The following is a 24587-nucleotide window of genomic DNA, read 5'->3' as shown; positions in this document are numbered from 1 at the left end:
CGTTTGTTTTGATATATGAGTGTTCTAGCCGATGTCCGAACAGGTTGATATTGCCAACCGTTCATCCGTGACGTGTCATCCTCTCCTTGGTGAAAGTCACTGATTTATGCACAACCCCTGGAATAAGTACAAATGCACATGGCACAGGATTACCATTGTTGGAAAACAATTAAACCATGTTCTTATTCAGTAGTATTTAATGAACGTTTTGTTTTGGCATTTGTATTCCTAGCTAATGTATGGGTCTTTCTTTCATTCCTTCGTCTTAAACTGATTGCTCTCTCACGGTTAATGGTTGCAGAAATAGAAACTCCAAGCACACCTAAAACACTATGTGAAATGCAGCGGAATGCAGCTCTTCAAAGGTCAAAAAACAAATTTACACCATTCTGCAGACCCGATGGTTCATTCGATCCAATCCAGTGTAAGGAGTTGATGTGTTACTGTGTGGACAGCAACGGAAGGACCATAGAGGGAACAGAAACACCTCGCCCAAATCGACCAGACTGTGAAGGTTAGTCATGCTCAACGGGATATTCATCATAAATGTAGTTGAAATTAAAAAAAAAAACTGCGGCCAAAGATTCTAGAATGGCTAATCACGCCTGGTCCAAAAACCACGCCATTGATTTTGAAAACGCGTCAATTATTGACAAAGGCACTTTTAGAACCAGAAAAACATTAGAAGCGTGGCATACCAGAGTGACACCAAACGCAGATAACAATTCTTGCCCGTTACCTGGGCAATACAACATTCTTTTTAACAAACATTCATAACCATTTACATTTTTATTTCGCAATTCATGCTTTTTATTCAAATTTTCTCATCGCTTTCTTATCATTCATTTTACCCGTCGAAGACTGCAGTTTGGGCAGTCGAAAGCTCGTAGTTTTAAATCATTTTAGCCAGAGATCGTTTTTTAAATTTCAACTATGTTTCACCCTGGCTGCGGCCCTTCAATATTTTTATATATAAATGTTGTTGTCACTTTTTTATTCCTTGTCGTAAAACCTGAAAGAAAACATTCTCGTAAATACCACGTAAGTTACAAATTGCAATTCTGCGCAAAAAAAAAACAAAACACGACAACCGTTAATGCAATATTTAATGAATTAATTTAATTACATCTTTAACTTGTGAACTAATCAACTCGAAATAGCAGCACTGCTGTGACCAAAGAGGAGATAGGATTTTATCAACATTGTTACTGTTCAGGCACGTTGGCCCACGCTATTATTTCTTATATTGCAAACGTTTTCCTGATGACTAAATTAATCATTTTGCAGGTCCTAATCCTACGGCGTGCCAACGGGCATACCTGCAATCCCTGAGGCAATATCTTCCGGGTCGATTCATCCCACGATGTACACGTGGTGGCAAATTTGAGCCTATCCAACTAGATGGACCAGATGCTTATTGCGTAGACAGCGCGGGGAAAGAAAAACCTGGAACAAGGGTAACCAGACCATTGAGGCCAAACTGTGTTGCAGGTAAGTAAGTGCATACGTAAAATAATTGAAGAAGATACGACCTCGAGAAATGTGGCTCTTTGAAGGATCAGCCAGCAGAACTATAGGAATAACCTATCCATATTCATTCAAAGACGACGTTCAATTACAAAGATGTAAGCAGGCAAAATCATAGAAGTGATTGGAAAGGGAAGGAGCACACTAGAACCCATCCTAACACCTCAGCGGGTTGCCTATAGAGTGTTTCGTGACGTTACGGCGGCCATGTTGGTGTCCCTAAACAAAGGAAGGGTGGCCATGTTGATGTCGCCAGCTAGTCCTCCGGGAATAGAGCTCTGTTATCATGCAAACGTTTTCTTTTGTTTCGGTGGAAAAACGTTACGCAATTAAGCGAGTTTCGTCATTTTGAATTTATCTCAATGTGTTGTGGTTTTATTGTTTTAAGACAAACCCGATAAATGTCCTTTGCCTTGGAAAGGACTGGATGGATTATGCGATCGCAAAGGGGATGAATGCCAACGTGATAATGATTGTGAAGACAAGGACAAGTGTTGTTTTAATGGCTGTCAAAAGGAATGTGCTAAGGTTCCAAGTGAAAAATATGGTAAATCACACATTTTCCGTGTTGTTGTCGTTACTTAAAACAATTTCTAAGGCTAGCTAATGCTTCTGCAAGCATTAAGATTCTGTAGTTCTGTATTTAATGCAGGATTGTTTAAGATTATTGGTTATCATCACTCATTGGCATGCGATTACAGTTCATGTTAGAATGAAGCAGTACATGTACCAAGGAAACAAGATAAGAGCTTAAAGCGATCAGCTCTTGAGTATGAAACCATTTTGCCGGGAGATCACCAAAAGAAAATTAAAGAAAAACGTTATGGGTAATATCTCGGATTTTTTTTATCAACAGGTGAACAATGCCCAATCCCCATGGATACCACCTTCATCGTTGACTCATCTGAATGTTCTAGTCGACGTGATTGGATCATCTTGCTAAACTTTCTGCAAACTCTTGTTGGCTTCTTGGACGTGTCTCCGTCTGGTGGACGCGTTTCTCTTGTGCAATACAACTCTGAAGCCAACGTGATCCTCAAGTTTAACTCATTAAAGGGGGTCCTTCTCAAGGCGCAAGAAGTAAACACACAAATAAGTCGTATTCAGTGTCTTGGGGGTTTCAGACGAATTGATAAAGCCTTGGAACTTACGAGCAAGGAAGTAATGGTCCCAGGAAGTGGCTTGAGAAATATTTCAAAAGTAAGTCTAACAACTTCTAACACAAAGTTTTTGCTTTAACCATTGCTTACCCTGACAGTTGACTTCTGAATTATAACTGTCTTATGAGGATCGGAATTACTTTTAGTTTATCTGTCACGCAATTCCAGACTTTTCTACAATTATCTTACAACCTTCAATATTCCAGAAATTTCTTTGATGTGACTCAGCAGTTTCCACAAATAGTGCACCTTGTAATAAACTATAAATAGCAACAGAACTTTCTAGATGCTTAGAGTAAAAGTATAAAAGCAGGCTTGTAAGTAATAGAAAGGACTCTCTCCTTATTTGCCCGAGGGCTTACCCTCGTGCCGGCTGTGATTGAACTTATGCTACGAATGCTTTACTGTGAGAAAGTTGTAATCAACTACGATAAAGTTCTATGATGGAACTGTAACCCTTGATCTTGCTATATCCGGAGAGAAGAAAGTGACGATAGCCGAAAAGGGAAGAAAATAAAGAAGTCAGATTTCATCATGAAGTCCTCCATAAGAGTTTGTCTACACAGAAAATCCAGTGAGTAGAGAGAATCCAGTGAATCATGGAAGTCAAGCATTGTTGTCTACAGTCGGTGGAACTTGGAGTTGGAAGTTAATCAAGATCAATACCGGAATGGCCATGAAAGACAATAAGCCTGCTTTACGAACTGCTTAACTTAATCTTTAACTTAAGTAATTGTAACAATATAAAACTAAGTAAACAATAGTGAAAGGGGGTAACTGCTTGTTCTCACAATTTTGTTGCGTGCCTTATATTGTACTCCGGAGGTCGTTTCACTTATGCCTTGTTCGTGGACGTCTCTTGGTTATCCCAACACGTAACAACTGGCTTTATGCAGGAAAAAAGCGGACCTTTGAAGGTTTTAGGGTTAGGGTTAGGGGTTATTGTATTGTTGATGTTTGTAACGTGTTTTTTTCCTTGAAGCCTATCCTCCTAATTACAACTGGACAGCAGACTCCGGACCAAGGAGACTATACACCGCTTGAAAAGGCTTCACTCCGCCTTCAGGCTAAAGGGGCCTCAGTGTTTTCCTTGGGCATAGGAGAGGACATAGAGAGCTCAGAACTTGAAAAAGTTGCTTCTGTTCCTGAGAATGCATTTACAGTTAGCTCATACAACGACCTGAATGACAACGTGAAAGAGATAAAGAAAGCACTATGTATAGGTATCGTTGGTGACACTTGATGAAGTATATTTGATTGCACGTTCCTACTTTGTGAAACCTTAGTGACAACTTTCTCTAAGGAGCCTTAAGAAAATTGTGTTTGACACTAATAGTGCTGTATATATTGGAGGTTGTCAAGATGTCATCGTTATTTTCTTTGCTCAGGCGTACCTCTTGATACAACTGCATCGCCTACTCCAACTCCAACTCCAAAGCCAACGCCGTCAGCAACACCAACAACAGGTAAATAACTTCCTGTTGGTAAACTCTCCAAGTCAATGGTTAGGCTTTTTATAGTCAACAATCACCGTTTGTTCAACCATTTGAATGTCATGTGACTTTTTTATAATACAGATCCATGCAGGGCCATTGGTTGCAATGCACCTTACAACGTCGGCTGCAAAGTTGTGCGTGGTTCAGCGGAATGCATTTGTCCCACTTGTCCTGACATATTCAGTCCAGTCTGCACCTCAGATGGCGTCGAGGATCGGTCTGAGTGCGTAATGAAGAGGCAGTCTTGTCTTACTGATAAATTGATTACTGTGGAAAAAGCTGGACTATGTGGTATGTCACAACATTTATGGCTATCAGTATTGGTAAAGAAAACTAAACTCATCAAATATTTAACCTTAAAATTCTTGCAGATGTCCCCAGCATTTTCTATGCGAATAAGAATCTTCATACCTTGAATTCCAAAGTTAACTCTGAAGGGAGCAAGGTTGGCGTAGTGGTTATAGCACTCGCCTCACACCAATGTGGCACAGGTTCGATTCCGGATACGAGGGTATATGGGGGTTAAGTTTGTTGTTGCTTCTTTACGCTGCCTCTAGAGGTTGTTCTCCACTTTTCCCCTTTCCTCTCCCTGGATGGTTTTTTTTTTAATGTTTTTATGTTCTTGTTCTCTCGTTTTCCCGAGCTCCAGTGACCGCTGCATATCACATGTTTTCTCCAGTTATTTCGTTTATAAGAACCTTCCTATATCCGTTTTGAAGCTCAGGATCACTGGGAAAGGTGTAGTACGTTATTCTTTTAGTTCTGTAGTTATTCGTACACAAAGAACTGTCACAATTCCAATGCCAAGTTTTCGTAAATTCTCCATCTAACAAACTGAAGTGCACTTCCGTCCGGCAAAACGGATAACTAGTGCCAAGCTTCCATGGTATGAAATCAGGCAATGCTGATATTTTGCCCTCACAATTTAAACCTTTGTTCAGACTCCCGAGAGACACGGTTTTTTGTGGAGTGTTTTTGAAGCCGTTTAAAAAACTAGCAGCACGTGTTTTATAGGGTCTAACAACATTCGGCTACGCCTCTTGTTTTTAAACCCGATAGTACACTGCTGCTCGTTTTTTAAACATTTCTTGAAACCCATTTTATTCCTTTTTTTACTTTCTTCTTCTTCTCCAGATAAGGAATGCAAACCGGTGGCGGATGTAGCTTTCCTTATTGACTCTTCTGGGAGCATTGGAAGTAGGAACTGGGTGAAAACGAAGCGATTTGTAAAAGCCATAGTCAGCAAACTTGATGTTAGTCCCTCTGGTGCACATGTAGCAGCTGTTTCCTACAGTACCAATGCTAAGGTTGTTTTGCTCTTTAGTAATGGTCAAAGCGCAGATGGAGTTTACAAAGCATTAGATGAAATGTCGTGGCAGCGGGGATTCACTTTCATTGATAAAGCGCTCCTGCTTGCAGATCGTGATTTGTTCCAGGTCGCGAATGGTATGAGACCAGATGTATCAAAGGTAAGATGCCACAACCTAATGCATGTTTAAGTTGACCACAAGACAGTAAAATACAAGAAAGACGCACTTTGAGCTACGGTTATAATGACTAAGCGAGCATTGGAACAGTTGCTAGGAGCGCGCGATTGCGCTACACTGTTCTACTATCTGAGCTATTAAACCCGATCTTATCTGGGAGCTGGTCAATTGCAAGTTCATGTTTTATTCCATTCGAGGTGAAATAATGAGATGGTTACATTGTTTTCTGAAAATAGGAGAACGGTCGAGGTTATTAGCTTTGATCGGTGTTTCCCTCGAACAAGGTGGCTGCCTCAAAATTAACTGTTATTGCCTGAAACGTTGTTCTCTAGGTTTTGATTTTCTTAACGGATGGGAAGCAAACAACATCTCTGTCCTACACAGACCTTTCTGAGGCATCGGAGAAGATCAAAAACAGAGGAATTGCAGTCTACGCCGTTGGGATTGGCAGAGGTCCTGATGAAGCAGAGCTCCAGACAATTGCTTCCACCAAAGAAAACGTTTTTGTATCTTCGTCCTTTAGAGAAGTCATGCCGATTGCTACTTTAATTCAAGGAAAACTGTGCGACCGTAAGTAGTTGTTAACTCAATGTTGTACCCAACTCAAACCCTTTGGTAATAAAACGTTTGTTCCAGATATGTGTATATCATTTAAATGTGAGAGCTACATTATACAGCAAATATAATACACAAAGAATCTCAGAATATTTCTGATCTTTTTACCTCTTCATCCGACTTTCATTCATTTACCGCCAGATTTTCTGATATTGGCAACTTGTATGTTAATAAATCAAGACTGAGTATTCGACTTAATTCGCTTTCCATTTTCGGAGCTAAGTTATGGATTTGCCTGAAGCCTGACTTGCGTAAACTTAGGAAGAAACGTTTCAAAAACAAAGTTCACCATGCGGTGCTTGGTGATGAGGATGATTATGTTGATGTCTCAAAGTTTATCTTAAAAATTACCACTTATCATTGATCACACTCTAGCTATCATTATTACTTCTTTATGTTTCATGTCCTCTTATAGGTTAGTGCTCTATCTCTGTAAATACTAGCTATCTGTGAATGTCTGTGTATACCCATTTTATTTTATTTAATTTATTTACCTCATTTACTATTAATCTATTTTGCTAAATTGCAAGTTACACAGCCTGCCTCGATTAGCTTTGCTATATGCGGGTTGTGTATTTCTTCAGTATCTTAAATTTAAATCATTGAATTAAAATAATGACGATGATACGATGAATCTTAACCCCAGGAAATTTGAATTGGGTACAATATTGAGTTAGCCGATTTGGTCTGTCTGTGTTTATTAGCCAAGAAATAATAACCATGAAAGAGTTTTAAGGGTAGCCAAGGGCGTAGCTAGGGAGGGCGGGGGTCCTGGGGTGCCTGTCCCTAACCCCCCTTCCTTCCCCTAGTGGCGAAACCGCGACAATCTGGTGAGTACCGTCAGTGTGACTCGCCCTACGCTACGCCCCTAGTAGCTTCTCATAAAAAAATGCTGAGGTCTGACAAGTCGAAAATAGCGATCTGGCAAGTCTGATACTTAGCTTACACTTTAAACGCCCGTGGAATTGTCTGTTCGATGGGAATTCCTGAAAATTAAAATTTCACGTACAGGTTATTTATATCTGTTCGCAGGTTGTCATTTTCCTTTCGGAACAGTTATCGCTTTGTTATTTTTCAGTGCCATCTCCCTCTGTTTTGCCAACACCAGTGTCTACACCAACACCAACTCCGACAGGTTTGAGTTAACATTTTTGTGCGAATATGAGTTGATTATCGTCGATGCTCCTTTTTTCCTTTCATTTTCATGTCACAGTTCAAATGTATGACACCAAGGTTTGTAAATTCATTTCATTCACCCCTAGCGGGATACAACCTGTACTGGCAAAATTGACCAGCTCTGAGTTGCCTTGAAAGCTCAGTTGATGGAGCAGGTGCAGCGCAATCACACTGTCATGGGTTCGATTGCTTATCAAATCTCGACTCCTTAATTTCTTCGCTAACTGTGATGATCTTCCTAACTTTCACTTTATGATAATGAAGCATTTCACATATTAACGTCTTTCTAACCGCGCGCTAGGCTGTACAGGGGAGTATTAGCCCGAGGTCTTGGCAGTACGAACCGAGGGCAGCGAGGTCCGTTCAAAAACGGCCGAGGGCCAATATTCCCCAGTAGGGTCCCGAGCAAGTGAGGTTGGTAAGTTGTTTATTATATGGCATCGTTTCTTTGAGCGATCGGACACTTCTCCGCATGGTAAATGTTCGTAAACTTAGCCTTCCATCAGCTAACTTTGAACGGTAACCTTTTACTTGTAAAACTAAATTCCGCGTGCTATAATTGTACTGTTGTGTAAAAAAAAAAAAAAATCCGCTCTTTTAAACTTTTTGTTTCTCTCAGCTTAAATTATTCGGGAGAGAGTGCTTCACTTAGCCTGAGAACATTCTCGTCACCAGAGCCTCGGATGTTATGTCTGCGCATGACCCTAGGCTCTGGGAAACGCTAAGTAGGAGAACATTCGCAGTAGGGTTCTTATAGCCAAAAATTGGCTATTTGGAACCTTACGGCGCCAGTTCACTCCTCTCGCTAACATGAATGCACCAATCAGGGACACAAAATCATGGCTTCGCACGTTCGTTATACATCTGCAATTTTGATAATATGTTTCAGATAGTACGCGCGGTATGATCAGCTAATTTAGCGGGCGATATTATACATTACGGTCCGCTAAAATGTTTCCTTTTTGCCGCTTTGTTAAATGAATTGGTGTAACTGTTCGAATGTAGCAAGAAGGTATTTAAAAAACGGGAGACATGTCACGCCTGGCAATACCTTTATTTCCACCAGCATGCAAAGTGTATGAGTTATTAAGACTTGAAATAAATGTCAATTAGAAATTTTGTTTTCTTTTGAACCAGCTGATGAAGTTTGTCCAATTCCTATGGACATCACTATTGTTATTGATGCCTCAGTTTGTGAAGAACTTGGTAACTGGAATCGCGTGTTAAAGTTTGTTCAAACATTAGTAACCTTTTATAATGTTTCACCAACTGTTGGCCACATCGCCTTGGTTACATTCAGCACCGATGCAATGGTGGTTCTCAAGTTTAACTCATTGACTGGAAACCTCCTGAACAGCGAAGAAGTGAATCGACGAGTCAGTCTTTTGCAATGCGAGGCGGGCTCGAGGCGTATTGACAAAGCATTGGACCTGGTCACCAAGGAAGTGCTCACTTTACAGAACGGAATGAGAGATGTACCAAGGGTAAAGTATCAATGATTAGACTTCATATCAATGTTTTCTTGCCTTACGTCTGTTTTAATTTAATATCAGACTAAAAGAGGTTTAAAAATTAAATGTAACCCCATTACCTTGGTAGAGAGATGTGCATGGCTTTCACCGTACTTGTATTTTTTCAGCCTGTCTTTGTAATTGCGACGGGAAAGCAAGCAGTGGATAAGGACACATACACTCCTCTCGATGAAGCCTCTTCTGCCTTACAGAAGAAAGGCGCAACCGTATTCGTGTTGGGCATAGGAGAAGATACGGATCATACGGAATTGAACCAAATTGCCTCTGGACCAGACAATGTGTTTACGGTCGAATCCTTTGAGGATCTGCAAGAAAGAGCTGACGACATTAAGAGAGGCATCTGTATTTTAGGTATCCGTTACAAAATCGTTACTTCTGATCATTACTTAGCAGTGTGAATGTTTTCCTGTGCTTTTCCAAAATAAGCACTTCTCTGTAGAAGAATAGATACATTCAGTTTACAACCTGTTCAAGTTTGAGATGCCTCATTGATGTTATGTTCTTCACGTTCTCTAAAAACTCACTTTATCCGTGACTTTCTAGTTACAACCGCAGCAACACCGACACCATCGCCTTCCCCAACATCCACAATTCCTGTTGTCGATGCATGTTCCCTTGTTGGCTGCAATGCCCCTTATAACATTGGCTGCAAAGTTGTGGACAATTCACCTGAGTGCATTTGTCCAACTTGCCCGGACACTTATAACCCCGTTTGCGCATCTGATGGTGTTCAGGATCGCTCCCAGTGTTTTATGGAGAGGCAGTCGAAGGAAGAGACCGTGTAGTTGTTGGCTATCTGTAGTCCTTTGACCACGAGTTTAAGAAGGGTCCTTCAAATTTCTCATAAGTTCATGTTCACAGTGGTTGGAGCACATCGGAGTTGCAACGGAACTGTTGTGCTGTAGGTTCGGCGATGTGATGCATCAAATTATTTACGAAAAAATATGGCTTAACTTCTTGGGACAAATCTGGCAATTACGGTCAGAAAGGAAAAGAGGACTTCTTTACTACAGAAAACAATGTCCTGTTATCTTAATTTTGGATTGTGATTTGCGATGGTATTTTCCTATTCATGGTACTCTTCTTGTGTTAATTACGGTGTTGTTTTGCTTTTACAGAAGAAACATGCCCAATCCCCATGGATACCACCTTCGTCATTGATGCTTCCTCATGTGAAGATCCGGGTAACTGGGACCGCGTTCTGAAGTTCGTCCAAAGTTTAGTAACCTTTTACGATGTGTCACCTACCGTGGGTCGTGTCGCCTTAATACCATTTAGCACTAATGCCACTGTGCTTCTTAAGTTCAACTCGTTAACAGGAGAGCTTTTGAACGGAGAAGAAGTCAAGAAACGCGTTGGTCTCTTACAATGCCAGGGTGGCTCGCGGAGGATTGACAAGGCATTGGATCTGGCGTGCAAAGAAGTGGTGACTCCTAAAGGTGGAGCGAGAGGCGTATCAAAGGTGTTTTTTATCGTTGTCTTTAATTCCCTGGAACAATAATCGATTTTGTCTGTTTAGTATCAACCGTAACAAAAAGGTGAAATTTTATTAAAGTGTGTTCCGTACGAAGACTTTAATGATTATATTAAGAAATAAGAACGTTACTCTGGTTGAAATTGTATAAGAATATGTACAATGTTTTAAAAATCCCAACGTTTCGGTTGAACCTTCAACCTTCATCAGGGGAAAGTGAAAAAATAATTCGCAAAAAACACGTTTCTTATAGGCTCGAAATAATCGGGGAAACCAAACGCAAATTTTCTACTCGCCTTAAAGAACACCAGATAGCGGTGGAACATAAACACTCGCAAAAGTCAGCTTTAGCGGAACATTGTTTACGTTCTGGTCACACTGTCTCTTGGGAGGCTTCCAAGATCCTACGCACAAATGCTAATTGGCGCAATCGACGCATTCTTGAGGCTTGGGAAATTAACACTTGCAGGAATCCCCTTAATCGTGATGATGGCATGCATTTGCCGCACGAATTTCTAAATCTTGCCTTGAGGGACATAATTCAATAATAATAGACTCGAATTTGGCATACTATAAGAAACGTGTTTTTTGCGAATTATTTTTTCACTTTCCCCTGATGAAGGTTGAAGGTTCAACCGAAACGTTGGAATTTTTAAAACATTGTACATATTCTTATACAATTTCAACCAGAGTAACGTTCTTATTTCTTAATATGTTTTTATCACCTGGTTACAGGACCATTTTAAGACTTTAATGATTGTTTCGTAAACCAAGGAATTCAACCAATATCCAACGGGATCAACGGTCGTAAAGATAAAGAAAATAGAACTGACGTTTTTTGCCCTATCTCATTTATAAAGGTTAAGTTGTAAACACCCTGTGGTGTTGCAGTGCAAAATTCGGGTTGATATTTGGTTTTTATAAAAAGCAGCGATATAAATGCAAGAAATACATATCAAAAAAAGGATATTAGTAACGGTTTTTTAAAATCGAAAACTGTAATGTCGTCTCCTTAACAATGGTTGCTTTTTAATAAGTGTTATTTTCTCCAGCCTGTTTTTGTGATAACGAGCGGAGAGCAGGCAAAGGACCAAGGAGCCTACACGCCTCTTGATAAGGCGTCGTCTTGTCTTCAAAAGGAAGGAGCAGCCGTATTCGTGCTGGGCATTGGAAAGGACGTTGACCCTTCTGAACTGAATGAAATTGCCTCTAGCCCTGAAAACGTGTTTACAGTGGATTCCTACGAGGATTTGGATAAAAAATCTGAGGAAGTAAAACGAGGCATCTGTGTACTAGGTATACATTTGTGACAACACAATTTACAAAATCAAAATATAAATAAAACCATAGTTGAAAATTTAAGGTGACGCCATAAATTGGGTCAGACGTCAAGGCGATAAGACCCTGTGGTTGGCTATCCGTCATTACGTTAGGATATATTTGTGGTCGTTTTACCGTGAATTTGATTAGGTCGTTCAAATAGCGTCCATGAGGACGCAATTTGTACTATTGTCATGGTGCTTTTAGCAGATCACCAACAGTTTTCGGCTTAACACCCTTCTTTTTCCTTTTTCAGTACCAACTCCCTCATCTACAACAACAGCAACTCCTGGGCCAACCTCACCCGGTTAGTGGTCACTGTTTTCTTTCTATTTTATGGTTGTTCCTATTATGAACAATTTTTATCGTCGGTTGAGAGTGGTTGGACGGCAACGGATCTGCGACGGAACTGTTTTGCTGTAGGCTCGGCGATGTGATGCATCAAATTATTTAGGAAAAAATATGACTGAACTTCTTGGGACAAATCTGGCAATTACAGTCAGAAAGGAAAAGAGGACTTCTTTACTACAGAAAACAATGTCCTGTTATCTTAAGTTTGGATTGTGATTTGCGATGGTATTTTCCTATTCATGGTACTCTTCTTGTGTTAATTACGGTGTTGTTTTGCTTTTACAGAGGAAACATGCCCAATCCCCATGGATACCACCTTCGTCATTGATGCTTCCTCATGTGAAGATCCGGGTAACTGGGACCGCGTTCTGAAGTTCGTCCAAAGTTTAGTAACCTTTTACGATGTGTCACCTACCGTGGGTCGTGTCGCCTTAATACCATTTAGCACTAATGCCACTGTGCTTCTTAAGTTCAACACGTTAACAGGAGAGCTTCTGAACGGCGAAGAAGTGAAGAGACGAGTTGGTCTCTTACAATGCCAGGGTGGCTCGCGGAGGATTGACAAAGCATTGGATCTGGCGTGCAAAGAAGTAGTGACTCCTAAAGGTGGAGCGAGAGGCGTATCAAAGGTGTTTTTTATTGTTGTCTTTAATTCCCTGGAACAATAATCAATTTTGTCCGTTTAGTATGAATAGAAAGAAGAAGGTGTAATTTTATTAAAGTGTGTTCCGTAAGAAGAGTTTAATGATTGTTTCGTAAACCAAGGAATTAAACGAATATCCAACGGGATCAACGGTGGTAAACATAAAGAAAATAGAAGTGACGTTTTTTGCCCTATCTCATTTATAAAGGTGAAGTTGTAAACACCTGTGTGGTATTAGTGGAGTGGTGTTGCAGTGCAAAAATTCGGCTTGATATTTGGTTTTTATAAAAAGCAGCGATATAAATGCAAGGAATACGTATAAAAAAAAAACGATATTAGTAACGGTTTTTTAAAATCGAAAACTGTAATGTCGTTTCCTTAACAATGTTTGTTTTTTAATGAGTGTTATTTTCTCCAGCCTGTTTTTGTGATAACGAGCGGAGAGCAGGCAAAGGACCAAGGAGCCTACACGCCTCTTGATAAGGCGTCGTCTTGTCTTCAAAAGGAAGGAGCAGCCGTATTCGTGCTGGGCATTGGAAAGGACGTTGACCCTTCTGAACTGAATGAAATTGCTTCTAGCCCTGAAAACGTGTTTACGGTGGATTCCTACGAGGATTTGGATGAAAAATACGAGGAAGTAAAACGAGGCATCTGTGTACTAGGTATACACATGTGGCAACACAATTTACAAAACCGATATATAAATAAAAACATAGTTTAAAATTAAAGTTGACGGCATAAATTGAGTCCGACGTCAAAGCGATGAGACCGTGTGGTTGGCTATCTGTCATTACCTTAGGATATATTTGTAGTCCTTTTACCATGAATTTGATTAGGGTCGTTCAAATAGCGTCCATGAGGACGCAATTTGTACTATTGTCATGGTGCTTTTTGCAGATCACCAACAGTTTTCGTCTTAACACCCTTCTTTTTCCTTTTTCAGTACCAACTCCCTCATCTACAACAACAGCAACTCCTGGGCCAACCTCACCCGGTTAGTGGTCACTGTTTTCTTTCTATTTTATGGTTGTTCCTATTATGAACAATTTTTATCGTCGGTTGGCAGTGTTTGGACGGCAACGGATCTGCGACGGAACTGTTTTGCTGTAGGCTCGGCGACGTGATGCATCAAATTATTTAGGAAAAAATATGACTGAACTTCTTGGTACAAATCTGGCAATTACAGTCAGAAAGGAAAAGAGGACTTCTTTACTACAGGAAACAATGTCCTGTTATCTTAATTTTGGATTGTGATTTGCGATGGTATTTTCCTATTCATGGTATTCTTCTTGTGTTAATTACGGTGTTGTTTTGCTTTTACAGAGGAAACATGCCCAATCCCCATGGATACCACCTTCGTCATTGATGCTTCCTCATGTGAAGATCCGGGTAACTGGGACCGCGTTCTGAAGCTCGTCCAAAGTTTAGTAACCTTTTACGATGTGTCACCTACCGTGGGTCGTGTCGCCTTAATACCATTTAGCACTAATGCCACTGTGCTTCTTAAGTTCAACACGTTAACAGGAGAGCTTCTGAACGGCGAAGAAGTGAAGAGACGAGTTGGTCTCTTACAATGCCAGGGTGGCTCGCGGAGGATTGACAAAGCATTGGATCTGGCGTGCAAAGAAGTAGTGACTCCTAAAGGTGGAGCGAGAGGCGTATCAAAGGTGTTTTTTATTGTTGTCTTTAATTCCCTGGAACGATAAGCAATTTTGTCCGTTTAGTATGAATAGAAAGAAGAAGGTGTAATTTTATTAAAGTGTGTTCCGTAAGAAGAGTTTAATGATTGTTTCGTAAACCAAGGAATTAAACGAATATCCAACGGGATCAACGGTGGTAAACATAAAGAAAATAGAAGTGACGTTTTTTGCCCTATCTCATTTATAAAGGTGAAGTTGTAAACACCTGTGTGGTATTAGTGGAGTGGTGTTGCAGTGCAAAAATTCGGCTTGATATTTGGTTTTTATAAAAAGCAGCGATATAAATGCAAGGAATACGTATAAAAAAAAAAACGATATTAGTAACGGTTTTTTAAAATCGAAAACTGTAATGTCGTTTCCTTAACAATGTTTGTTTTTTAATGAGTGTTATTTTCTCCAGCCTGTTTTTGTGATAACGAGCGGAGAGCAGGCAAAGGACCAAGGAGCCTACACGCCTCTTGATAAGGCGTCGTCTTGTCTTCAAAAGGAAGGAGCAGCCGTATTCGTGCTGGGCATTGGAAAGGACGTTGACCCTTCTGAACTGAATGAAATTGCTTCTAGCCCTGAAAACGTGTTTACGGTGGATTCCTACGAGGATTTGGATGAAAAATACGAGGAAGTAAAACGAGGCATCTGTGTACTAGGTATACACATGTGGCAACACAATTTACAAAACCGATATATAAATAAAAACATAGTTTAAAATTAAAGTTGACGGCATAAATTGAGTCCGACGTCAAAGCGATGAGACCGTGTGGTTGGCTATCTGTCATTACCTTAGGATATATTTGTAGTCCTTTTACCATGAATTTGATTAGGGTCGTTCAAATAGCGTCCATGAGGACGCAATTTGTACTATTGTCATGGTGCTTTTTGCAGATCACCAACAGTTTTCGTCTTAACACCCTTCTTTTTCCTTTTTCAGTACCAACTCCCTCATCTACAACAACAGCAACTCCTGGGCCAACCTCACCCGGTTAGTGGTCACTGTTTTCTTTCTATTTTATGGTTGTTCCTATTATGAACAATTTTTATCGTCGGTTGGCAGTGGTTGGACGGCAACGGATCTGCGACGGAACTGTTTTGCTGTAGGCTCGGCGACGTGATGCATCAAATTATTTAGGAAAAAATATGACTGAACTTCTTGGTACAAATCTGGCAATTACAGTCAGAAAGGAAAAGAGGACTTCTTTACTACAGAAAACAATGTCCTGTTATCTTAATTTTGGATTGTGATTTGCGATGGTATTTTCCTATTCATGGTACTCTTCTTGTGTTAATTACGGTGTTGTTTTGCTTTTACAGAGGAAACATGCCCAATCCCCATGGATACCACCTTCGTCATTGATGCTTCCTCATGTGAAGATCCGGGTAACTGGGACCGCGTTCTGAAGTTCGTCCAAAGTTTAGTAACCTTTTACGATGTGTCACCTACCGTGGGTCGTGTCGCCTTAATACCATTTAGCACTAATGCCACTGTGCTTCTTAAGTTCAACACGTTAACAGGAGAGCTTCTGAACGGCGAAGAAGTGAAGAGACGAGTTGGTCTCTTACAATGCCAGGGTGGCTCGCGGAGGATTGACAAAGCATTGGATCTGGCGTGCAAAGAAGTAGTGACTCCTAAAGGTGGAGCGAGAGGCGTATCAAAGGTGTTTTTTATTGTTGTCTTTAATTCCCTGGAACGATAATCAATTTTGTCCGTTTAGTATGAATAGAAAGAAGAAGGTGTAATTTTATTAAAGTGTGTTCCGTAAGAAGAGTTTAATGATTGTTTCGTAAACCAAGGAATTAAACGAATATCCAACGGGATCAACGGTGGTAAACATAAAGAAAATAGAAGTGACGTTTTTTGCCCTATCTCATTTATAAAGGTGAAGTTGTAAACACCTGTGTGGTATTAGTGGAGTGGTGTTGCAGTGCAAAAATTCGGCTTGATATTTGGTTTTTATAAAAAGCAGCGATATAAATGCAAGGAATACGTATAAAAAAAAAACGATATTAGTAACGGTTTTTTAAAATCGAAAACTGTAATGTCGTTTCCTTAACAATGTTTGTTTTTTAATGAGTGTTATTTTCTCCAGCCTGTTTTTGTGATAACGAGCGGAGAGCAGGCAAAGGACCAAGGAGCCTACACGCCTCTTGATAAGGCGTCGTCTTGTCTTCAAAAGGAAGGAGCAGCCGTATTCGTGCTGGGCATTGGAAAGGACGTTGACCCTTCTGAACTGAATGAAATTGCTTCTAGCCCTGAAAACGTGTTTACGGTGGATTCCTACGAGGATCTGGATGAAAAATACGAGGAAGTAAAACGAGGCATCTGTGTACTAGGTATACACATGTGGCAACACAATTTACAAAACCGATATATAAATAAAAACATAGTTTAAAATTTAAGTTGACGGCATAAATTGAGTCCGACGTCAAAGCGATGAGACCGTGTGGTTGGCTATCTGTCATTACCTTAGGATATATTTGTAGTCCTTTTACCATGAATTTGATTAGGGTCGTTCAAATAGCGTCCATGAGGACGCAATTTGTACTATTGTCATGGTGCTTTTTGCAGATCACCAACAGTTTTCGTCTTAACACCCTTCTTTTTCCTTTTTCAGTACCAACTCCCTCATCTACAACAACACCAACTCCAGGGCCAACCTCACCCGGTTAGTGGTCGCTGTTTTCTTTCTATTTTATGGTTGTTCCTATTATGAACAATTTTTATCGTCGGTTGAGAGTGGTTGGACGGCAACGGATCTGCGACGGAACTGTTTTGCTGTAGGCTCGGCGATGTGATGCATCAAATTATTTAGGAAAAAATATGACTGAACTTCTTGGGACAAATCTGGCAATTACAGTCAGAAAGGAAAAGAGGACTTCTTTACTACAGAAAACAATGTCCTGTTATCTTAAGTTTGGATTGTGATTTGCGATGGTATTTTCCTATTCATGGTACTCTTCTTGTGTTAATTACGGTGTTGTTTTGCTTTTACAGAGGAAACATGCCCAATCCCCATGGATACCACCTTCGTCATTGATGCTTCCTCATGTGAAGATCCGGGTAACTGGGACCGCGTTCTGAAGTTCGTCCAAAGTTTAGTAACCTTTTACGATGTGTCACCTACCGTGGGTCGTGTCGCCTTAATACCATTTAGCACTAATGCCACTGTGCTTCTTAAGTTCAACACGTTAACAGGAGAGCTTCTGAACGGCGAAGAAGTGAAGAGACGAGTTGGTCTCTTACAATGCCAGGGTGGCTCGCGGAGGATTGACAAAGCATTGGATCTGGCGTGCAAAGAAGTAGTGACTCCTAAAGGTGGAGCGAGAGGCGTATCAAAGGTGTTTTTTATTGTTGTCTTTAATTCCCTGGAACAATAATCAATTTTGTCCGTTTAGTATGAATAGAAAGAAGAAGGTGTAATTTTATTAAAGTGTGTTCCGTAAGAAGAGTTTAATGATTGTTTCGTAAACCAAGGAATTAAACGAATATCCAACGGGATCAACGGTGGTAAACATAAAGAAAATAGAAGTGACGTTTTTTGCCCTATCTCATTTATAAAGGTGAAGTTGTAAACACCTGTGTGGTATTAGTGGAGTGGTGTTGCAGTGCAAAAATTCGGCTTGATATTTGGTTTTTATAAAAAGCAGCGATATAAATGCAGGGAATACGTATAAAAAAAAAAAACGATATTAGTAACGGTTTTTTAAAATCGAAAACTGTAATGTCGTTTCCTTAACAATGTTTGTTTTTTAATGAGTGTTATTTTCTCCAGCCTGTTTTTGTGATAACGAGCGGAGAGCAGGCAAAGGACCAAGGAGCCTACACGCCTCTTGATAAGGCGTCGTCTTGTCTTCAAAAGGAAGGAGCAGCCGTATTCGTGCTGGGCATTGGAAAGGACGTTGACCCTTCTGAACTGAATGAAATTGCTTCTAGCCCTGAAAACGTGTTTACGGCGGATTCCTACGAGGATTTGGATGAAAAATACGAGGAAGTAAAACGAGGCATCTGTGTACTAGGTATACACATGTGGCAACACAATTTACAAAACCGATATATAAATAAAAACATAGTTTAAAATTTAAGTTGACGGCATAAATTGAGTCCGACGTCAAAGCGATGAGACCGTGTGGTTGGCTATCTGTCATTACCTTAGGATATATTTGTAGTCCTTTTACCATGAATTTGATTAGGGTCGTTCAAATAGCGTCCATGAGGACGCAATTTGTACTATTGTCATGGTGCTTTTTGCAGATCACCAACAGTTTTCGTCTTAACACCCTTCTTTTTCCTTTTTCAGTACCAACTCCCTCATCTACAACAACAGCAACTCCTGGGCCAACCTCACCCGGTTAGTGGTCACTGTTTTCTTTCTATTTTATGGTTGTTCCTATTATGAACAATTTTTATCGTCGGTTGGCAGTGGTTGGACGGCAACGGATCTGCGACGGAACTGTTTTGCTGTAGGCTCGGCGACGTGATGCATCAAATTATTTAGGAAAAAATATGACTGAACTTCTTGGTACAAATCTGGCAATTACAGTCAGAAAGGAAAAGAGGACTTCTTTACTACAGAAAACAATGTCCTGTTATCTTAATTTTGGATTGTGATTTGCGATGGTATTTTCCTATTCATGGTACTCTTCTTGTGTTAATTACGGTGTTGTTTTGCTTTTACAGAGGAAACATGCCCAATCCCCATGGATACCACCTTCGTCATTGATGCTTCCTCATGTGAAGATCCGGGTAACTGGGACCGCGTTCTGAAGTTCGTCCAAAGTTTAGTAACCTTTTACGATGTGTCACCTACCGTGGGTCGTGTCGCCTTAATACCATTTAGCACTAATGCCACTGTGCTTCTTAAGTTCAACACGTTAACAGGAGAGCTTCTGAACGGCGAAGAAGTGAAGAGACGAGTTGGTCTCTTACAATGCCAGGGTGGCTCGCGGAGGATTGACAAAGCATTGGATCTGGCGTGCAAAGAAGTAGTGACTCCTAAAGGTGGAGCGAGAGGCGTATCAAAGGTGTTTTTTATTGTTGTCTTTAATTCCCTGGAACAATAATCAATTTTGTCCGTTTATTATGAATAGAAAGAAGAAGGTGTAATTTTATTAAAGTGTGTTCCGTAAGAAGAGTTTAATGATTGTTTCGTAAACCAAGGAATTAAACGAATATCCAACGGGATCAACGGTGGTAAACATAAAGAAAATAGAAGTGACGTTTTTTGCCCTATCTCATTTATAAAGGTGAAGTTGTAAACACCTGTGTGGTATTAGTGGAGTGGTGTTGCAGTGCAAAAATTCGGCTTGATATTTGGTTTTTATAAAAAGCAGCGATATAAATGCAAGGAATACGTATAAAAAAAAAAACGATATTAGTAACGGTTTTTTAAAATCGAAAACTGTAATGTCGTTTCCTTAACAATGTTTGTTTTTTAATGAGTGTTATTTTCTCCAGCCTGTTTTTGTGATAACGAGCGGAGAGCAGGCAAAGGACCAAGGAGCCTACACGCCTCTTGATAAGGCGTCGTCTTGTCTTCAAAAGGAAGGAGCAGCCGTATTCGTGCTGGGCATTGGAAAGGACGTTGACCCTTCTGAACTGAATGAAATTGCTTCTAGCCCTGAAAACGTGTTTACGGTGGATTCCTACGAGGATCTGGATGAAAAATACGAGGAAGTAAAACGAGGCATCTGTGTACTAGGTATACACATGTGGCAACACAATTTACAAAACCGATATATAAATAAAAACATAGTTTAAAATTTAAGTTGACGGCATAAATTGAGTCCGACGTCAAAGCGATGAGACCGTGTGGTTGGCTATCTGTCATTACCTTAGGATATATTTGTAGTCCTTTTACCATGAATTTGATTAGGGTCGTTCAAATAGCGTCCATGAGGACGCAATTTGTACTATTGTCATGGTGCTTTTTGCAGATCACCAACAGTTTTCGTCTTAACACCCTTCTTTTTCCTTTTTCAGTACCAACTCCCTCATCTACAACAACAGCAACTCCTGGGCCAACCTCACCCGGTTAGTGGTCACTGTTTTCTTTCTATTTTATGGTTGTTCCTATTATGAACAATTTTTATCGTCGGTTGAGAGTGGTTGGACGGCAACGGATCTGCGACGGAACTGTTTTGCTGTAGGCTCGGCGACGTGATGCATCAAATTATTTAGGAAAAAATATGACTGAACTTCTTGGGACAAATCTGGCAATTACAGTCAGAAAGGAAAAGAGGACTTCTTTACTACAGAAAACAATGTCCTGTTATCTTAAGTTTGGATTGTGATTTGCGATGGTATTTTCCTATTCATGGTACTCTTCTTGTGTTAATTACGGTGTTGTTTTGCTTTTACAGAGGAAACATGCCCAATCCCCATGGATACCACCTTCGTCATTGATGCTTCCTCATGTGAAGATCCGGGTAACTGGGACCGCGTTCTGAAGTTCGTCCAAAGTTTAGTAACCTTTTACGATGTGTCACCTACCGTGGGTCGTGTCGCCTTAATACCATTTAGCACTAATGCCACTGTGCTTCTTAAGTTCAACACGTTAACAGGAGAGCTTCTGAACGGCGAAGAAGTGAAGAGACGAGTTGGTCTCTTACAATGCCAGGGTGGCTCGCGGAGGATTGACAAAGCATTGGATCTGGCGTGCAAAGAAGTAGTGACTCCTAAAGGTGGAGCGAGAGGCGTATCAAAGGTGTTTTTTATTGTTGTCTTTAATTCCCTGGAACAATAATCAATTTTGTCCGTTTAGTATGAATAGAAAGAAGAAGGTGTAATTTTATTAAAGTGTGTTCCGTAAGAAGAGTTTAATGATTGTTTCGTAAACCAAGGAATTAAACGAATATCCAACGGGATCAACGGTGGTAAACATAAAGAAAATAGAAGTGACGTTTTTTGCCCTATCTCATTTATAAAGGTGAAGTTGTAAACACCTGTGTGGTATTAGTGGAGTGGTGTTGCAGTGCAAAAATTCGGCTTGATATTTGGTTTTTATAAAAAGCAGCGATATAAATGCAAGGAATACGTATAAAAAAAAAAACGATATTAGTAACGGTTTTTTAAAATCGAAAACTGTAATGTCGTTTTTTTAACAATGTTTGTTTTTTAATGAGTGTTATTTTCTCCAGCCTGTTTTTGTGATAACGAGCGGAGAGCAGGCAAAGGACCAAGGAGCCTACACGCCTCTTGATAAGGCGTCGTCTTGTCTTCAAAAGGAAGGAGCAGCCGTATTCGTGCTGGGCATTGGAAAGGACGTTGACCCTTCTGAACTGAATGAAATTGCTTCTAGCCCTGAAAACGTGTTTACGGTGGATTCCTACGAGGATCTGGATGAAAAATACGAGGAAGTAAAACGAGGCATCTGTGTACTAGGTATACACATGTGGCAACACAATTTACAAAACCGATATATAAATAAAAACATAGTTTAAAATTTAAGTTGACGGCATAAATTGAGTCCGACGTCAAAGCGATGAGACCGTGTGGTTGGCTATCTGTCATTACCTTAGGATATATTTGTAGTCCTTTTACCATGAATTTGATTAGGGTCGTTCAAATAGCGTCCATGAGGACGCAATTTGTACTATTGTCATGGTGCTTTCTGCAGATCACCAACAGTTTTCGTCTTAACACCCTTCTTTTTCCTTTTTCAGTACCAACTCCCTCATCTACAACAACAGCAACTCCTGGGCCAACCTCACCCGGTTAGTGGTCGCTGTTTTCTTTCTATTTTATGGTTGTTCCTATTATGAACAATTTTTATCGTCGGTTGAGAGTGGTTGGACGGCAACGGATCTGCGACGGAACTGTTTTGCTGTAGGCTCGGCGATGTGATGCATCAAATTATTTAGGAAAAAATATGACTGAACTTCTTGGGACAAATCTGGCAATTACAGTCAGAAAGGAAAAGAGGACTTCTTTACTACAGAAAACAATGTCCTGTTATCTTAAGTTTGGATTGTGATTTGCGATGGTATTTTCCTATTCATGGTACTCTTCTTGTGTTAATTACGGTGTTGTTTTGCTTTTACAGAGGAAACATGCCCAATCCCCATGGATACCACCTTCGTCATTGATGCTTCCTCATGTGAAGATCCGGGTAACTGGGACCGCGTTCTGAAGTTCGTCCAAAGTTTAGTAACCTTTTACGATGTGTCACCTACCGTGGGTCGTGTCGCCTTAATACCATTTAGCACTAATGCCACTGTGCTTCTTAAGTTCAACACGTTAACAGGAGAGCTTCTGAACGGCGAAGAAGTGAAGAGACGAGTTGGTCTCTTACAATGCCAGGGTGGCTCGCGGAGGATTGACAAAGCATTGGATCTGGCGTGCAAAGAAGTAGTGACTCCTAAAGGTGGAGCGAGAGGCGTATCAAAGGTGTTTTTTATTGTTGTCTTTAATTCCCTGGAACAATAATCAATTTTGTCCGTTTAGTATGAATAGAAAGAAGAAGGTGTAATTTTATTAAAGTGTGTTCCGTAAGAAGAGTTTAATGATTGTTTCGTAAACCAAGGAATTAAACGAATATCCAACGGGATCAACGGTGGTAAACATAAAGAAAATAGAAGTGACGTTTTTTGCCCTATCTCATTTATAAAGGTGAAGTTGTAAACACCTGTGTGGTATTAGTGGAGTGGTGTTGCAGTGCAAAAATTCGGCTTGATATTTGGTTTTTATAAAAAGCAGCGATATAAATGCAAGGAATACGTATAAAAAAAAAAACGATATTAGTAACGGTTTTTTAAAATCGAAAACTGTAATGTCGTTTTTTTAACAATGTTTGTTTTTTAATGAGTGTTATTTTCTCCAGCCTGTTTTTGTGATAACGAGCGGAGAGCAGGCAAAGGACCAAGGAGCCTACACGCCTCTTGATAAGGCGTCGTCTTGTCTTCAAAAGGAAGGAGCAGCCGTATTCGTGCTGGGCATTGGAAAGGACGTTGACCCTTCTGAACTGAATGAAATTGCTTCTAGCCCTGAAAACGTGTTTACGGTGGATTCCTACGAGGATCTGGATGAAAAATACGAGGAAGTAAAACGAGGCATCTGTGTACTAGGTATACACATGTGGCAACACAATTTACAAAACCGATATATAAATAAAAACATAGTTTAAAATTTAAGTTGACGGCATAAATTGAGTCCGACGTCAAAGCGATGAGACCGTGTGGTTGGCTATCTGTCATTACCTTAGGATATATTTGTAGTCCTTTTACCATGAATTTGATTAGGGTCGTTCAAATAGCGTCCATGAGGACGCAATTTGTACTATTGTCATGGTGCTTTTTGCAGATCACCAACAGTTTTCGTCTTAACACCCTTCTTTTTCCTTTTTCAGTACCAACTCCCTCATCTACAACAACAGCAACTCCTGGGCCAACCTCACCCGGTTAGTGGTCACTGTTTTCTTTCTATTTTATGGTTGTTCCTATTATGAACAATTTTTATCGTCGGTTGAGAGTGGTTGGACGGCAACGGATCTGCGACGGAACTGTTTTGCTGTAGGCTCGGCGATGTGATGCATCAAATTATTTAGGAAAAAATATGACTGAACTTCTTGGGACAAATCTGGCAATTACAGTCAGAAAGGAAAAGAGGACTTCTTTACTACAGAAAACAATGTCCTGTTATCTTAAGTTTGGATTGTGATTTGCGATGGTATTTTCCTATTCATGGTACTCTTCTTGTGTTAATTACGGTGTTGTTTTGCTTTTACAGAGGAAACATGCCCAATCCCCATGGATACCACCTTCGTCATTGATGCTTCCTCATGTGAAGATCCGGGTAACTGGGACCGCGTTCTGAAGTTCGTCCAAAGTTTAGTAACCTTTTACGATGTGTCACCTACCGTGGGTCGTGTCGCCTTAATACCATTTAGCACTAATGCCACTGTGCTTCTTAAGTTCAACACGTTAACAGGAGAGCTTCTGAACGGCGAAGAAGTGAAGAGACGAGTTGGTCTCTTACAATGCCAGGGTGGCTCGCGGAGGATTGACAAAGCATTGGATCTGGCGTGCAAAGAAGTAGTGACTCCTAAAGGTGGAGCGAGAGGCGTATCAAAGGTGTTTTTTATTGTTGTCTTTAATTCCCTGGAACAATAATCAATTTT

At 40.3% G+C, this 24587-nt stretch overlaps 1 protein-coding gene across 1 annotated transcript in view; it reads left to right on the top strand.

Annotated features, from left to right (window-relative positions):
• Window positions 1-24587, top strand: part of LOC138020152 (uncharacterized) — a 202410-nt gene that overhangs the window by 80541 nt on the left and 97282 nt on the right. The window contains 37 exon segments of the mRNA XM_068867178.1: window positions 302-514; window positions 1288-1491; window positions 1916-2074; window positions 2384-2727; window positions 3670-3910; window positions 4076-4153; window positions 4265-4474; window positions 5318-5652; window positions 6003-6240; window positions 7364-7420; window positions 8599-8945; window positions 9101-9344; window positions 10112-10455; window positions 11520-11763; window positions 12044-12094; window positions 12424-12767; window positions 13200-13443; window positions 13725-13775; window positions 14105-14448; window positions 14882-15125; window positions 15407-15457; window positions 15787-16130; window positions 16563-16806; window positions 17088-17138; window positions 17468-17811; window positions 18246-18489; window positions 18771-18821; window positions 19151-19494; window positions 19928-20171; window positions 20453-20503; window positions 20833-21176; window positions 21610-21853; window positions 22135-22185; window positions 22515-22858; window positions 23292-23535; window positions 23817-23867; window positions 24197-24540. Coding sequence (XP_068723279.1) covers window positions 302-514; window positions 1288-1491; window positions 1916-2074; window positions 2384-2727; window positions 3670-3910; window positions 4076-4153; window positions 4265-4474; window positions 5318-5652; window positions 6003-6240; window positions 7364-7420; window positions 8599-8945; window positions 9101-9344; window positions 10112-10455; window positions 11520-11763; window positions 12044-12094; window positions 12424-12767; window positions 13200-13443; window positions 13725-13775; window positions 14105-14448; window positions 14882-15125; window positions 15407-15457; window positions 15787-16130; window positions 16563-16806; window positions 17088-17138; window positions 17468-17811; window positions 18246-18489; window positions 18771-18821; window positions 19151-19494; window positions 19928-20171; window positions 20453-20503; window positions 20833-21176; window positions 21610-21853; window positions 22135-22185; window positions 22515-22858; window positions 23292-23535; window positions 23817-23867; window positions 24197-24540 — 8126 coding nt within the window.

The sequence above is a fragment of the Montipora capricornis genome, chromosome 10, assembly GCF_036669925.1.
Source record: "Montipora capricornis isolate CH-2021 chromosome 10, ASM3666992v2, whole genome shotgun sequence".
Classification (NCBI taxonomy): Eukaryota; Metazoa; Cnidaria; class Anthozoa; order Scleractinia; family Acroporidae; genus Montipora; species Montipora capricornis.
The sequence above is the reverse complement of the archived record's forward strand: the minus strand, read 5'-3'. Positions and strand labels throughout refer to the sequence as shown.